The sequence below is a fragment of the Chiloscyllium plagiosum genome, unplaced genomic scaffold, assembly GCF_037043375.1.
Source record: "Chiloscyllium plagiosum isolate Xiang-an unplaced genomic scaffold, Cpla_swu_hap1 HiC_scaffold_8, whole genome shotgun sequence".
Lineage (NCBI taxonomy): Eukaryota > Metazoa > Chordata > Chondrichthyes > Orectolobiformes > Hemiscylliidae > Chiloscyllium > Chiloscyllium plagiosum.
The window spans coordinates 71,907,928-71,924,194 of NW_028270146.1; the positions used below are offsets into that span (position 1 = coordinate 71,907,928).

The 16,267-nt window shown below is 48.8% G+C and overlaps 1 protein-coding gene across 2 annotated transcripts in view; it reads right to left on the bottom strand.

Moving 5' to 3' along the window:
• Positions 1–16,267, bottom strand: part of arhgap5 (Rho GTPase activating protein 5) — a 74,966-nt gene that overhangs the window by 25,394 nt on the left and 33,305 nt on the right. For both annotated transcript variants that reach the window (XM_043697896.2, XM_043697897.2), the window contains one exon: positions 9,855–9,932. In XM_043697896.2, coding sequence (XP_043553831.2) covers positions 9,855–9,932 — 78 coding nt within the window. The remainder of the gene's footprint in view (positions 1–9,854; positions 9,933–16,267) is intronic.

Here is a 16,267-nt window from a genome sequence, read left to right on the forward strand (position 1 = left end):
ACGGCGAGAGAGTGACGGCGAGAGAGTGACGGCGAGAGAGTGACGGCGAGAGAGTGACGGCGAGAGAGTGACGGCGAGAGAGTGACGGCGAGAGAGTGACGGCGAGAGAGTGACGGCGAGAGAGTGACGGCGAGAGAGTGACGGCGAGAGAGTGACGGCGAGAGAGTGACGGCGAGAGAGTGACGGCGAGAGAGTGACGGCGAGAGAGAGTGACGGCGAGAGAGTGACGGCGAGAGAGTGACGGCGAGAGAGTGACGGCGAGAGAGTGACGGCGAGAGAGTGACGGCGAGAGAGTGACGGCGAGAGTGTGACGGCGAGAGTGTGACGGCGAGTGTGACGGCGAGTGTGACGGCGAGAGGAGTGTGACGGCGAGCGAGAGAGAGAGGGAAAGCGGGAGTGTGAAAGCGGGAGTGTGAAAGCGGGAGTGTGAAAGCGGGAGTGTGAAAGCGGGAGTGTGAAAGCGGGAGTGTGAAAGCGGGAGTGTGAAAGCGGGAGTGTGAAAGCGGGAATGTGAAAGCGGGAATGTGAAAGCGAGCGAGAGATGGAAAGAGAGAAAGCGAGGGAGAGAAAGCGAGCGAGAGAGAGAGAAGAGCGAGAGAGAGAGAGAGAAAGCGAGTGTGCGAAAGCGAGTGTGCGAAAGCGGGAGAGCGAAAGCGGGGAGAGCGAAAGCGGGAGAGAGAAAGCGGGAGAGAGAAAGCGGGAGAGAGAAAGCGGGAGAGAGAAAGCGGGAGAGAGAAAGCGGGAGAGAGAAAGAGTGAAAGCGAGAGTGAAAGCGAGAGAGAGAGGAGAAGGAGAGCGAGAGAGAGAGAGGAGAGCGAGGGAGAGAGAGGAGAGCGAGGGAGAGAGAGGAGAGCGAGGGAGAGAGAGGAGAGCGAGGGAGAGAGAGGAGAGCGAGGGAGAGAGAGGAGAGCGAGGGAGAGAGGAGGAGAGCGAGCGAGAGAGGAGGAGAGCGAGAGAGAGAGGAGGAGAGCGAGAGAGAGAGGAGGAGAGCGAGAGAGAGAGGAGGAGAGCGAGAGAGAGAGGAGGAGAGCGAGAGAGAGAGGAGGAGAGCGAGAGAGAGAGGAGGAGAGCGAGAGAGAGAGAGGAGAGCGAGAGAGAGAGAGGAGAGCGAGAGGAGAGCGAGAGAGAGAGAGGAGAGCGAGAGAGAGAGAGGAGAGCGTGCGAAAGCGAGCGTGCGAAAGCGAGCGTGCGAAATGCGAGAGGGGGAAAGCGAGAGGGGGAAAGCGAGAGGGGGAAAGCGAGAGGGGGAAAGCGAGAGGGGGAAAGCGAGAGGGGGAAAGCGAGAGGGGGAAAGCGAGAGGGGGAAAGCGAGAGGGGGAAAGCGAGAGGGGGACAGCGAGAGGGGGACAGCGAGAGGGGGACAGCGAGAGGGGGACAGCGAGAGGGGGACAGCGAGAGGGGGACAGCGAGAGGGGGACAGCGAGAGGGGGACAGCGAGAGGGGGACAGCGAGAGGGGGACAGCGAGAGGGGGACAGCGAGAGGGGGACAGCGAGAGGGGGACAGCGAGAGGGGGACAGCGAGAGGGGGACAGCGAGAGGGGGACAGCGAGAGGGGGACAGCGAGAGTGTGACAGCGAGAGGGGGACAGCGAGAGTGTGACAGCGAGAGTGTGAAAGCGAGCGAGAGTGAGACAGCGAGAGTGAGACAGCGAGAGTGAGACAGCGAGAGTGAGACAGCGAGAGTGAGACAGCGAGAGTGTGACAGGGAGAGTGTGACAGGGAGAGCGGGAGAGCGGGAGAGCGGGAGAGCGAGAGAGCGGGAGAGCGGGAGAGCGGGAGAGCGGGAGAGCGGGAGAGCGAGAGAGCGGGAGAGCGGGAGAGCGAGAGAGCGGGAGAGCGGGAGAGCGGGAGAGCGGGAGAGCGGGAGAGCGAGGCAGGGAGAGCGAGGCAGGGAGAGCGAGGCAGGGAGAGCGAGGCAGGGAGAGCGAGGCAGGGAGAGCGAGGCAGGGAGAGCGAGGCAGGGAGAGCGAGGCAGGGAGAGCGAGGCAGGGAGAGCGAGGCAGGGAGAGCGAGGCAGGGAGAGCGAGGCAGGGAGAGCGAGACAGGGAGAGCGAGACAGGGAGAGCGAGACAGGGAGAGCGAGACAGGGAGAGCGAGACAGGGAGAGCGAGACAGGGAGAGCGAGACAGGGAGAGCGAGACAGGGAGAGCGAGACAGGGAGAGCGAGACAGGGAGAGCGAGACAGGGAGAGCGAGACAGGGAGAGCGAGACAGGGAGAGCGAGACAGGGAGAGCGAGACAGGGAGAGCGAGACAGGGAGAGCGAGACAGGGAGAGCGAGACAGGGAGAGCGAGACAGGGAGAGCGAGACAGGGAGAGCGAGACAGGGAGAGCGAGACAGGGAGAGCGAGACAGGGAGAGCGAGACAGGGAGAGCGAGACAGGGAGAGCGAGACAGGGAGAGCGAGACAGGGAGAGCGAGACAGGGAGAGCGAGACAGGGAGAGCGAGACAGGGAGAGCGAGACAGGGAGAGCGAGACAGGGAGAGCGAGACAGGGAGAGCGAGACAGGGAGAGCGAGACAGGGAGAGCGAGACAGGGAGAGCGAGACAGGGAGAGCGAGACAGGGAGAGCGAGACAGGGAGAGCGAGACAGGGAGAGCGAGACAGGGAGAGCGAGACAGGGAGAGCGAGACAGGGAGAGCGAGACAGGGAGAGCGAGACAGGGAGAGCGAGACAGGGAGAGCGAGACAGGGAGAGCGAGACAGGGAGAGCGAGACAGGGAGAGCGAGACAGGGAGAGCGAGACAGGGAGAGCGAGACAGGGAGAGCGAGACAGGGAGAGCGAGACAGGGAGAGCGAGACAGGGAGAGCGAGACAGGGAGAGCGAGACAGGGAGAGCGAGACAGGGAGAGCGAGACAGGGAGAGCGAGACAGGGAGAGCGAGACAGGGAGAGCGAGACAGGGAGAGCGAGACAGGGAGAGCGAGACAGGGAGAGCGAGACAGGGAGAGCGAGACAGGGAGAGCGAGACAGGGAGAGCGAGACAGGGAGAGCGAGACAGGGAGAGCGAGACAGGGAGAGCGAGACAGGGAGAGCGAGACAGGGAGAGCGAGACAGGGAGAGCGAGACAGGGAGAGCGAGACAGGGAGAGCGAGACAGGGAGAGCGAGACAGGGAGAGCGAGACAGGGAGAGCGAGACAGGGAGAGCGAGACAGGGAGAGCGAGACAGGGAGAGCGAGACAGGGAGAGCGAGACAGGGAGAGCGAGACAGGGAGAGCGAGACAGGGAGAGCGAGACAGGGAGAGCGAGACAGGGAGAGCGAGACAGGGAGAGCGAGACAGGGAGAGCGAGACAGGGAGAGCGAGACAGGGAGAGCGAGACAGGGAGAGCGAGACAGGGAGAGCGAGACAGGGAGAGCGAGACAGGGAGAGCGAGACAGGGAGAGCGAGACAGGGAGAGCGAGACAGGGAGAGCGAGACAGGGAGAGCGAGACAGGGAGAGCGAGACAGGGAGAGCGAGACAGGGAGAGCGAGACAGGGAGAGCGAGACAGGGAGAGCGAGACAGGGAGAGCGAGACAGGGAGAGCGAGACAGGGAGAGCGAGACAGGGAGAGCGAGACAGGGAGAGCGGGAAAGCGAGAGAGGGAAGGCGAGAGTGGGAAGGCGAGAGTGGGAAGGCGAGAGTGGGAAGGCGAGAGAGGGAAAGCGAGAGAGGGAAAGCGAGAGAGGGAAAGCGAGAGTGTGACAGCGAGAGTGTGACAGCGAGAGAGGGAAAGCGAGAGAGGGAGTGAAAGCGAGAGAGTGAAAGCGAGAGAGTGAAAGCGAGAGAGTGAAAGCGAGAGAGTGAAAGCGAGAGAGAAAGAGAAAGAGTGAAAGCGAGAGTGTGAAAGCGAGAGTGTGAAAGCGAGAGAGAGAAAGCGAGAGAGAGAAAGCGAGAGAGTGATAGAAAGCGAGAGAGTGAAAGCGAGAGAGTGAAAGCGAGAGAGTGAAAGCGAGAGAGTGAAAGCGAGAGAGTGAAAGCGAGAGAGTGAAAGCGAGAGAGTGAAAGCGAGAGAGTGAAAGCGAGAAAGCGACATCTGCTCCCAGGAGGACCAATTCCACCACAGAAGGCCTCCCTCTTTAAAGACCGAAATTTCCCCTCCCAAGTGGTTGATGATGCCCTCCAGCGTATCTCATCCATTTACCACTCTTCTGCCCTCGAACCCCATCCTTCTAACCGCACCAAGGACAGAACCCCCCGGGTCCTCAGCTTCCACCCCACATCACATCATCCTCTGCCATTTCCGCCACCAACAAATGGACCCCACCACCAAAGATATATTTCCCTCCCCACCCCATGCACTTTCCGTACAGACCGTTCTCTCTGCGACTACCTCGTCAGGTCCACATCCCCCAACATCCCACCCTCCCCCTGCCACCGCAGGAATTGCAAAACCTGTGCCCACACCTACCCCCCCACCTTCGTCCAAGGCCCCAAAGGAGCCTTCCACATCCAAAGTTTCACCTGCACTTCCACACATGCCATTTACTGTATCCGTTGCTCGTCTACATCGGAGAGACAGGATGCCTACTCGCAGAGTGCTTCAGAAAACATCTCCGGGACACCCGCACCAACCAACCCCACCACCTCGTGGCCGAACACTTCAACTACCCATCCCACTCCGCTGAGGACATGCAGGTCCTGGGCCTTCTCTGTCGCCATTTCCTTACCACATGACACCTGGAGGAAGAACGCCTCATCTTCTGCCATGGGACCCTCCAAACCCAAGGCATTAATGTGGATTTCACCAGTTTCCTCATTTCCCCTCCCCCCACCTTACCCCAGTTCCAACCTTCCAGCTCAGCACCTTCTTCATGACCTGTCCACCTTCCTTCTCACCTACCCACGCCACTCCAACCTATCATCTTTACTCCCACCTCCATCAAGGTACTCCACCAAGGTACTCTCAGCTACCTTCCACCCCAGCTCCCCCCCCACCCCATTTATCTCTCCTCCCCCGAGGCTCCCAGCTGCATTCCTGATGAAGGGCTTTTGCCCAAAACGTCGATTTTCCTCCTCCTCGGATTTTCCCTGACTTGCTGTGCTTTTGTAGCCACCACACTCTTGACTCTAATTTCCAGCACTTACAGTACTCACTTTCGCCTATATATCTCTCTAAACCCTTCCTATTCATATACCGACTCAGATGTTTTTTAGATGTTGGAATTGTACCAACCTCCACCAATTCCTCTGGCAGGCATGAAAAAGTTGCTCCTTTGGTCCCTTTAAAATCTTTCCCCTCTCACCCTACACCTATGCCCTCTAGTTCTGGACTCCCCCATCCCACGGAAAATACTTTGTCTATTTACCCTTATGATTTTATAAACCTCTACAAGGTCACCCCTCAGCCTCTGATGCTCCAGGGAAAAAAGCCCCAGCCTGTTCAGCTTCTCCCTATAGCTTAAATCCTCCAACCCTGAAAACATCCTTGCAAATCTTTTCTGTACCCTTTCAAGTTTCACAACATCCTTCCTATAGGAGGGAGACCAGAATTGCACAATATTTTAAAAGTGGCCTAACTCATACGCTTCTCAACCCCAAACTCCTGCCCTCTGCCCAAAAGCCTTGATTTCCTTACTAATCAACAACCGATCTCTTTCTTAAAGACACTCAATGATTTGGCCTCCACAGCCCTCTGCAGCAACAAGTAGCACTGATCAACCACCACCTTGGTGCAGAAATTGTCCATCTAAATGGTCAACATCCTTTCACTCTGAGGCTGGGCCCTTGGGTCCTCGTCTCTCCTACTCATGGAAACATCTTTGCCATGTCCACTCTCTCTGGACTCTCAGTATTCTGCAAATTCCAATCAGATCCCCTCCCTTCATCCTTCTGAACTCCAAATACAGACATAAAGTCCTCAACCATTCCTCATATGACAAATTCTTCATCCCAAGCATTACTATTCCAAACCGCCTCTTGACTCCCTCCAAGGACATCCTTCCTTACATATGGGGACCCAAAACTGTTTATAATATTTCAATTCGGTCTGACCAGAGCCTTGCATTATGTCAGCAGCGCACCTCTCTTCTTGTATTCTAGACCTCTGGAAATGAATGCGAATATTGCTTTTGCCTTCCTGACTGCCAAGTGAATGTGCATGTTAACCTTAACAGAATCCTGCACTAGAATTCTGCTCCCAAGTCCCTTTGTGCTTTAGATTCCCAAAGCATTTCCTGTGTAGAAAGTTGTCTTCACCTTTATTCTTTCTATCAAAGTGCATAACTTAACACTTGCCACATTGTATTCCATCTGCCACTTCTTTGCCCACTCTCCAAGCTTGTCCAAACCCTACAGCCTCCCTTCCTCTTCCACACTACTTATTCCTCCACCTATGTGTCATTTGCAAACTTCGCAACAATAGCCTCAGTTCCTTCTTCTACATTGTTAATATATAACGTGAATAGTTGCGGTCCTAACATGGACCTCCGTGAAACTCCAGTAGTCACCAGCTGCCATCTTGAAAAAGTTGCCTTTATTTCCACTCTCTGCCTTCTGCCAATCCTCTGTCCATGCTGGTACCTTGCTCCTAACAATTCTGGCTCTTGTCTTTTTGAGCAGTCAAAGCCTTTCTGGAAATCCAAATAGATCACTTCCACTGGCTCTCCTTTGTCTAACTAGGTAGCTACCTCCTCAAAGGCGGCAAACAGATTGGTCAGGCATGACTTCCCTTTATGAAGCCGTGCTGACCCAGCCCTATTTTACCATGCACTTCAAGTACTCCACAATCTCATCCTTAATAATGGACTCTAAAATCTTATCAATGACCAAGGTCAGGCTAACTGACCTGTAATTGTGTGTCTTCGGCCTCCCTCTCATCTTAAAAAGGGATGGCACATTTGCCATTTTCCTGTTCTCTGGGACCCTCCCTGACTCGAGTAATTCCTGAAAGATCACCATCTATGTCTCCACAATCTCTTTAATCATCTCCTTCAGAACCATGGGTTGTAGTCCATCAGTCTAGGTGATTTATCTATTTTCAAATCTTAGCTTTCTCAGCACCTCCTTAGTCATGGCCACAACATTCACCTCTGCCCCCTGACTCTCGTGACATTCTGGTGTGCGACTGATGTCCTCTATCTTGAAAACTGATGCAAGTACCTATGCAGTTCCTCCATTAATTGTGTTCCCCGTTATTCTAGCAGTCTAATGAACACTCTTGCCTCTCCATCACCTTTCATATATGTTAAAAAAAACACTTAAATTGTCTTTTAAATTATTAGATAGTTTCCCCTCATATTTCATTATCTTCTCCCAATTGCTTTTTTAGTTGTCCACTGTTACTTTGTAAAGGCTTCCCACTGACCTTCAACACATTGCATACTTTTTCTTTCATGCTGTCCCTAATTTCCCTTGTCAGCCACAGTTGCCTTATTCACCAGTTAGTGTTTCCTCTTCCTTGGGATGAATTTCTCCTGCACCTCCTGAACTCCTTTCAGAAACTCCTGCCATTGCTGCACCACTGTCTTCTCTGCTAGGCTCCCCTTCTAATCAACTCTGGCCAGCTCCTCCCTCACGTCTTTGCATTTGTATCATACCTTTACTCAATTGTAAGACTGTTACATCTGATTCCAGCTTCTCCCCCTCAAACTGCAGAATTCTCTCTCATTGTGGTCACTGCCTCAAGGTGTTCCTTCACCTTAAGTTTCCTAATCAAGTGTATCTTTTAAACATCACTAAATCCATAAATACTTGTTTCCCTCGTGAGCTTTATCACATGCTGGTCTAAAATAAATCTTGCAATCATTTCATAAATTTCTTTTCCTGGGATCCACGATCAACCTGATTTTCCCAATCCACCTGCATATTGAATTTCCCCATGATTATTGCAATAGCGCCTTTCTTACGTGCCTTTTGTACCTCCTGATTTATTTTAAGCCTGCATCCTGACGACTGCTAAAAGACCAGTTTATAAACTCTTCTCTTTTGCAATTTCTCAGCTCTACCCACATGGATTCTACATCTTGCAATGCTGTATTCACTTCTTTCTGCCAACTTAATTTAATTTCTTACTAACAAGGCAACACTTTTCCTATGCCCATATGCCTGTCCTTATGACAGGCTACATATCCTTGGATATTTGGCTCCCAGCTCTGATCCTCTTGTGGGCTATGTCTCTGTGATATCCACAACATTGCATCTGCCAACCTCAATCTACGCTACAATATTGTATTTTGTTTCATATACTGTGCGTATATAAGTACAACATCCTGCAGTGATCACCACTCTTCTCATAGTCATCCCCTTACCTGCTATGGCTGGTTAGATTCCTGACCTTTTTCAACTGTTCTATTACTTATACTGGAAACTTTCATAACCACCCCAAACCCTCCTCGACATTTTTCCGTAATTTTCCATGCAACCGAAATCAATGGGGGAAGGGTGAGAGGGACGATTTGGGGGAGGTGGGGGGGGGGGGGTGAGGGGTGATCGATCTGGCGGGGTGAAAGGGTGAGGGGGGTCGACCTGGCGGGGTGAAAGGGTGAGGGGGGTCGATCTGGCGGGGTAGAAGGGTGAGAGAGGGTCGATCTGGGTGGGGAAGCGTGAGGGGGGGGGGGGTCGAACTGGGGGATCCACAAGCCCTAGTAATGCGATTCATCAGGACTCTGGCCCCAGCATGATTCAGGTGGAGCCTGTCCTATCGGAACAGCTCTTTCTACCCCTCCCTCACTCTTAAAGGTCTCCTTGTATCAAGGAGACATGGTCAATTTGCCCTTTAGCATTCACTCTGGTCCACACAGGGAGCATGAATCTCAAACCTGATAGACAAGCCCAAGGACTGAGGTTCTTCCAGCAATATCACCTGGATTCCATTACCTGCTGTGCTGGTAGTTACACCCTCCTGTCTCTGACCACTGACTGAATTCAATCTAAGGGGTGTGACTACCTCCTAAAACAAAGCATCCAAGGAACCCTCCTCCTCCTTGATAGGTCACAATGTTCGAAGTTTAGATTCCAGCTTCTCAACTGGAGTCAGAGCCTGTCGAGCAACCAGCACTTGCGACAGGAGTGGTCACTATGTATCACAATTGGGTCCACCACTTCCTATATTATACAGGTATATGATCCTGAATCACTATTTTTAAATAAAATCCACATTTCAAAAACAGATTGTTTAGTCCAAATGATCTATGCTGGTAATTATATTCTGTACATTCTTCCTGAATAGATTTGTTTGGACCAATGTCACAGACCATTTCCAAAGCTAAACTCTTCCTCCCCAAAATCTGGTTTCTATCTTTGCCAGTCCAATAGTAAGTAATTTGGAATTAGTCAAATGGGCAAACAAAGAAGCTTCTTCAATCAATTTTAGCTTAGTGACTACATTATATTCCCTCATTTTATCTTCCTTGATAACTTCAAAATTGATCTATAAAATATAGGATGGGAGTAAACTACAGTATAGTACAGAAGATACAAGTTAAATTATCTTTGTTCAAATTAAAAAAAACAGTTGCAGTGACTCCTCAAAATTATATCCAGAGGTGGTACCAGACAGACAGCAACATTTCAAACTACATGCTATTGACTCTCAATGGATTGTCTCTGGCATCAGAAAGACTGCTCAATTTTGATAAGACTGATTGAGAAATACTTTATTGATAAAAAGTTAAAACTGGGGAAAAATGAATAAGTCACAATACTCCAAAACAACTGCTAAAGGTCTACATTAACATAATAATGAAAATGTTTTTATCAGAATGAAAATAAATTTGGCTTCCCCTTTGCCATATCTTATGGTTGTTCTTGATTTGAACATCAAAACAGTCTAGCCTATTGATTTTTAAAATCCTGTACGTAGTTACAAAACAATGTCAATACATGATACAGTGAGAATAAAAGGCTTCATTTTGTTATTTAGAAACACTGGTACTGTTACCTTGATCAAACTGCCTTTGAATGTTATCTTGATCAGTCCTGTTTCCACTTACACGATACAGTCCTTCTGTGTTTAAACCTAAAAACAAAAGACTTCATTACCAATTTATACAAATAAAGAGTTGAAAAAAAAATGAAGCTATTGTCAAATGTTTCAGATTGAATGAAAAAACTACTCAAAACAGAAGGGGAGGTCGGGAGAAACTGTTTCAATTGGATGAGGCAATGGTAGTAAGGCATGCCATGTAATGAAATCCCCAGGAATATGTCCAGATCCATCAATCCTGGTGCTGCAAATAAACATTACTGCAAAAGATGGTCACGTAGTCAATTATGACCAACAGTTGTAAGCATGAACTCAGTTGAAGACTTAAGAATAAGGCAACAGACAAAGGGGTCTAATGACACATTGATAATGTCACAACCTCTGGGCCAGGGGATCCATGTTCAAATCTGAACATCTTAAGAAGTGTGTCATGACAAGTTAGAATAGGTTGATTGAAAATGTCTAGGACAATGGGCGTGATTATCACCTCCTTGGAGATGATAACCCGTCCTTTCAGAAGGACAAATAATTGGGTAGGTTGACCTCAGTGAGATACTTGTCCATTTTTTGTCACCTTCACAATTAACCACTGGAAGAGGCTGCCCATAGATGACCTTCTCAACCCTCCACCAATTAGGGCCCTTAAATGGTGAATTAACAGTAAATTAAGGGCTTCAATATCCCACCTGCCTGATCACTTGCCTTTCCAGACAGCAAAAACAAAAGGCTGGTTCTGAGTAACCTAGCTTCTTATTTGGGGGTCAGAAAATGCATGACAGCTCCATTTGTGTCAATCTGGGGAATAGATGTGGGGTAAGGCTGGGGAATTCTACTGATTCTTCTTTCCACCCCCTTCGCAACCAATTCTAACCCTGCAAACTTAGAAAAAAACACTTATCTTCTCAATGCTTAAGCCCCCAAAACCTGTGCTGCCAGAGGCAACATCTAAGGCCTAGATGCTGTGGCCTATGATGAGCTTGCCGAGAAACTCACCAGTCAATTCTAAATAGCTGAATGGGACTTAATCCAGAAATCATTCTCCCTGATGACGGGAGGGGAGACAGTCACTAGTAAAGATGCACACTCCCACGCTTACTGCATTCAGTATTAAATTTTGGCCACTCTACTTTGGATAATAAGTGTTCATCTGCTTCACTTCCTGCAAATAAATTTAGCCAAGCAACAGCTGAACCACAGTGATTGTGAAGGACTAGTGTATCCCCCAGCATGTGCCAAGTTAGCTGATGGCAGCCAATACAAAAGATAGGAATAATGCGGTTAGCCTCCAATACTTGGAAGAATGCATCGCGCCCCCACCCCCTCAAGTCTAGAATTTCATCACTAAATTTCTTCCTCTCACCTCTTTCAACAAACATTTGCTTACCAGTCATTATATTAACAATTTACATTGGGAACAAGAAACTCAATATCAAGTGTTGTAAAATCAAACTTCTAGTAGTGCGACCAGCGAGGAGGAATTCAATATGATAGAAGCAGCACTATAAAACAAAGTGGCAAATAATTTTTAACAAATTTGAGATAACACATTTGAACAGGAAAATATAAACATAATCTACACCCAGGAACAGAAAAAAGTGAATATATAAAGGAGCAAAGATTTTGAGATTTATAGATGAGCAAATCTTTAAAAACATCTTCACAATTCAACATAGTAATTAAAATATTTAAATTCTGGCATTATTTCAAAGGGACAGATTTCACAAGTAGTAAATTTACTTTACATTTGAATAGGAATCTGGTTAGAATGCACTTAAGGGTATTCCATAAATAGAATGCAGACACGAAGGAAAAACAACAAAGAGGATGGTACTACAATTGACGGATTTCAGCTCTCAAAAGCTGAATGGATTTATGTTTGTTTCAAGGATGGAAAATTCAGAAATTTAAATCTTTAAATCTATAGCTAGGATTGACAGAGCTGATATGCAATAAATGTTGCCAGTTGTGGGGGAATCTAAAATTAGGAACTGCAAATATGTCTTACCAGTAAAAGAAGAAAAGTTAATTAACTAAGACTGATCACTGTCAAAATTGCGACAAGTGATTGAGGCAAATAGACTGGATGAGTTCAAGTGGAAACTGGATGTATTTATGATCATAGATCAGGTCACCAACTTTATCTTTTGAACTTCGATGAGATTACCAAATTATGTTAAGGCCTTAGAGACCAGTAACTTTTACTTATACAATAAACCAAAAGGTGAGAGCCAGATGACGTACTGAGGAAAAAGCCACAGGGGGTGAGTTTTGTACAAAAAAAAATCCTTTACTTGTCAAGACATGTAGGATTTACAACAAGCAAAACTAACGTCATTTACAAAATACCATGCAAGAACTGTAACAAATACTACACTGGGCAGACAGACAGAAAATTAGCCACCAGGATACATGAACATCAACTAGCCACAAAATGACATGATCCTCACTCACTAGTATCTTTAAATACAGAAAAGGAAAGACACCACTTCGACTGGGACAAGCCAAACAGAGACGTGCACGAGAATTCCTAGAAGCATGGCATTCTAACTGGAACTCTATCAACAAAAACATTGACTTGGATCCTATTTACCATCCTGAGAAAAAGAACAGGAAACAACGTCACAAGTGGAAATGATGTCACCAAAGGAAATGACATCACCAACCAGAGGAAACCCAAACATTTAAAGAGAAAGCAGGAAACACCAGCAGTGCTTCGTCTGGAGGCTCACTGAAGACGTTACCTAGTTTGGTGACAAAATGTCTGAAAATGAACCTTCCAGCTCATCGGGCAAATCTACATCCACATGTAGAACTTGTGTTAATTCTGGATAAGAGATACATCATAAACATAGGTAACATACAATGGTCAAGCAACCTGCAGTGCAAGTCAAATAGTAAATGTGATCAACATAGAGCCCATGAATTTCTAAAGGAGATTCTCTCCCCCTCCCTCCACAAAGAAACATCCATGGCACACGTTTTTAATCAAACTTCTCTACATTTCACAAGGAACTACAATTCTTCACTTCTGTTGACTGGACTTCAACATTTCTTCTCAAGAATCACTCCATTACAAATTGCCTCACCTCTGTCCTCGCAAGTCACTCTCAAGCTTTGGGCCCATGTCCCCAGGACTCTGAAAACTGCATTCCAGTACCCATTTTCAAGCATAACTTCAGCTCTTCACTGCCAGCCAGATTCACCTGTCCAGGATCCCCACCAATCCTCTCCTTCTCCAAGCTCCAATCTTATTCAGTTACATCAAACAAATATTGTTTATGCTATTCTTGCTTTTGACCTCCCCCATCTCTCAGTTGCACTGAAGTATTAATACTTGCAAGCTTCTTCCAAAGTACACAGAGCTTCCCAGAATGCAGAACCAGCGATATTCCCACTTGAGCCCTGACTCCAACACTGCCTACTAACTCTTTGTACTTCTTCCTGGGTTTATTTTAACAGCAGAGCAATCTAACTGCTTTGCCAGCAATACAGCTAACTCCACAATCCTAAAAATGGAGTCGACTTCTCTCCCCTTCAACAAAATGTGTCCTTCAAGTTCCTCAACTTCTCTTGTGAGACCCATTGAAAATCTTACAATAAGCTGCAGTTCTATTGCTGGGTAGACTATTGCCACTTAAATCTTGAAACAGTGTGCTTATAATATTATAATTTAACAGAATACTGATTTAATCAATATACAGAGGAACCTCCATTATCCGAATATCAATTATCTGAATTTCGGATTATTTCAAGGGTACATAGAAACATTACATCAAAGAGCTGTTTCAACCCTGATCGCATCTTTTGTTTACAGGTACAATGATTAACAAAAATACAGCTCACTGAAATGTACTGAGAACAGTTCTGGACTGCCCAGGCACTGGCTCTAAATGACTGACCTCCCGCCCTCTCTCTCTTCCCCCCCCCCCCCCACACTTTCAATGGAGTTCTACATCGGGGTGAACCCTAAACCTCCCTTCCCCAGATAATCTCTCCAACAATGTCCTGGAAAGGGCAAAGGTGGAACCTGTCAAAAGCTTGCAGTAAAAAGAGGTGTGTGTGTGTGCGCGCTCTACTTGGAGACTAAGCCCACAAATACAACAGCAGTCTTACTGTTGGTGTTCAGTTTGGCTGCCCCGGTGGCGGGAGCTTGGACAGGGTCGGTCGGACGGGGTCAGTAGGTGGGGGTGCACGGAGGTGAGGGGCGGTGGGGCAACCAGGGTGCGGGTGGACGGTGTTGGAACAGACGGGATTGGGGGACTGGCAGGGTGGGAGCGGACAGGTTTGGAGGGGGGGGGGGGGGAGGGGGTTGGGCAGATGGGGTTGGAGGGCAGGATAGGAGCAGACCGGTTTGGGGGCTGGGTGGGAGTGCAGACAGGGTTGGGTGGCTGATGGGTTTGGGGGGATGGAGTTCGGGGCAGCAGATGTGGTTGGGGGGCAGGCAGGGGTTGCGGGGTGAGAACGGACAGTGTTGGGGCTGGATGGGGATGCGGACGGTGTTGGGACTGGGTGGGGGTGCGGACGGAGTTAGGCGATGGGGGAACGGGGCGAGAGCGGACGGTGTTGGGGCCAGGTGGGGTGCGGAAGGGGATAGGCGGCAGGGGACGGGGTAAGAGCGGACGGTGTTGGGGCCGGGTGGGGATGCGGACTGAGTTAGGCGGCGGGGAATGGGGTGAGAGCGGACGGTGTTGGGGTCGGGTGGGGATGTGGACGGGGTTAGGCGGCGGGGGAACGGGGTGAGACAGTCATTTATCGTTCATTAGCAGAGGGATTGAATTCAAGAGTCGTGAAGTGATGTTGCAGCTGTACAGGACTTTGGTTAGGCCACAGTTAGAGTACTGTGTGCAGTTCTGGTCGCCTCATTTTAGGAAAGATGTGGAAGCTTTGGAGAGGGTGCAGAGAAGATTTACCAGGATGTTGCCTGGAATGGAGAGGAAGTCGTACGAGGAGAGGTTGAGAGTTCTCGGTCTTTTCTCGTTGGAACGGCGAAGGATGAGGGGTGACTTGATAGAGGTTTATAAGATGATCAGAGGAATAGATAGAGTAGACAGTCAGAAACTTTTTCCCCGGGTACAACAGAGTGTTACAAGGGGACATAAATTTAAGGTGAAGGGTGGAAGGTATAGGGGAGATGTCAGGGGTGGGTTCTTTACCCAGAGAGTGGTGGGGGCATGGAATGCGCTGCCCGTGGGAGTGGTAGAGTCGGAATCATTGGCGACCTTTAAGCGGCATTTGGATAGGTACATGGATGGGTACTTAATCTAGGTTAGAAGTTCGGCACAACATCGTGGGCCGAAGGGCCTGTTCTGTGCTGTATTGTTCTATGTTCTATGAGAGTGGACAGTGTTGGGGCCGGGTGGGGGTGTGGACGGGGTTAGGCAGCGGGGACGGGGTGAGAGCGGACAGTGTTGGGGCCGGGTGGGGGTGTGGACGGGGTTAGGCAGCGGGGACGGGGTGAGAGTGGACAGTGTTGGGGCCGGGTGGGGGTGTGGACGGGGTTAGGCAGCGGGGACGGGGTGAGAGTGGACAGTGTTGGGGCCGGGTGGGGGTGTGGACGGGGTTAGGCAGCGGGGACGGGGTGAGAGCGGACAGTGTTGGGGCCGGGTGGAGGCTCGTACACAGTATTCTGCTGCTTAGTTTCCTGAACAGGGAGCGAACTTCACATGAAACCTCAAGACCCAGAGGAAATCAATTAACCGAATAATCAATTATCTGAACGAAATGGTGTCCACCCATCTCATTTGAATAATCGAGGTTCCTCTGTATATAGCAGCACAGATTATTTCTCTAAATTGCCTCGCCTGTACTATACATTTTATGGAATACAGAAGTTGAAATGAACAATATAAACTGCTCTGAATAGCTTGATAATTTGCATGCGATCATGCAAAAACCTGCAAGGGCACAATGACTGTTTGTGAAAGTACATTTTTTTTTAAAAAGTTAAATCTGTCTTTCTCAGACCTATCTCAAGACATGCTGGGATGAATTTACTTCAATACTTAAATTCTATCACAAATATTTGTTTTGTTCTATTTGTTTACATGGTTAATACAAATAATACATTTTTGCTAAAGTAACATACAACCAAGCACAGTCCTTGATGTTACCTCCAAGTAAGCATCAAATTGAGTGACTCAGCCTTGAAGATTACAATCAAGATAATATGACTGTATGTACCTGAATAATGAGCAAGGGTGCTGATAAAATGTTTCGTTCTGTCATAATATCTTTTCAAGTATATCTTTCATTTCAACTTTGTGTTACAAGAAGCATATTTCTGGACATTACACATCCGAGAATTCTCTGAGAAATGAATATTCTGTAATAAGCATATTATAGACAGTTTGGAAAATTGAATTAAAAGT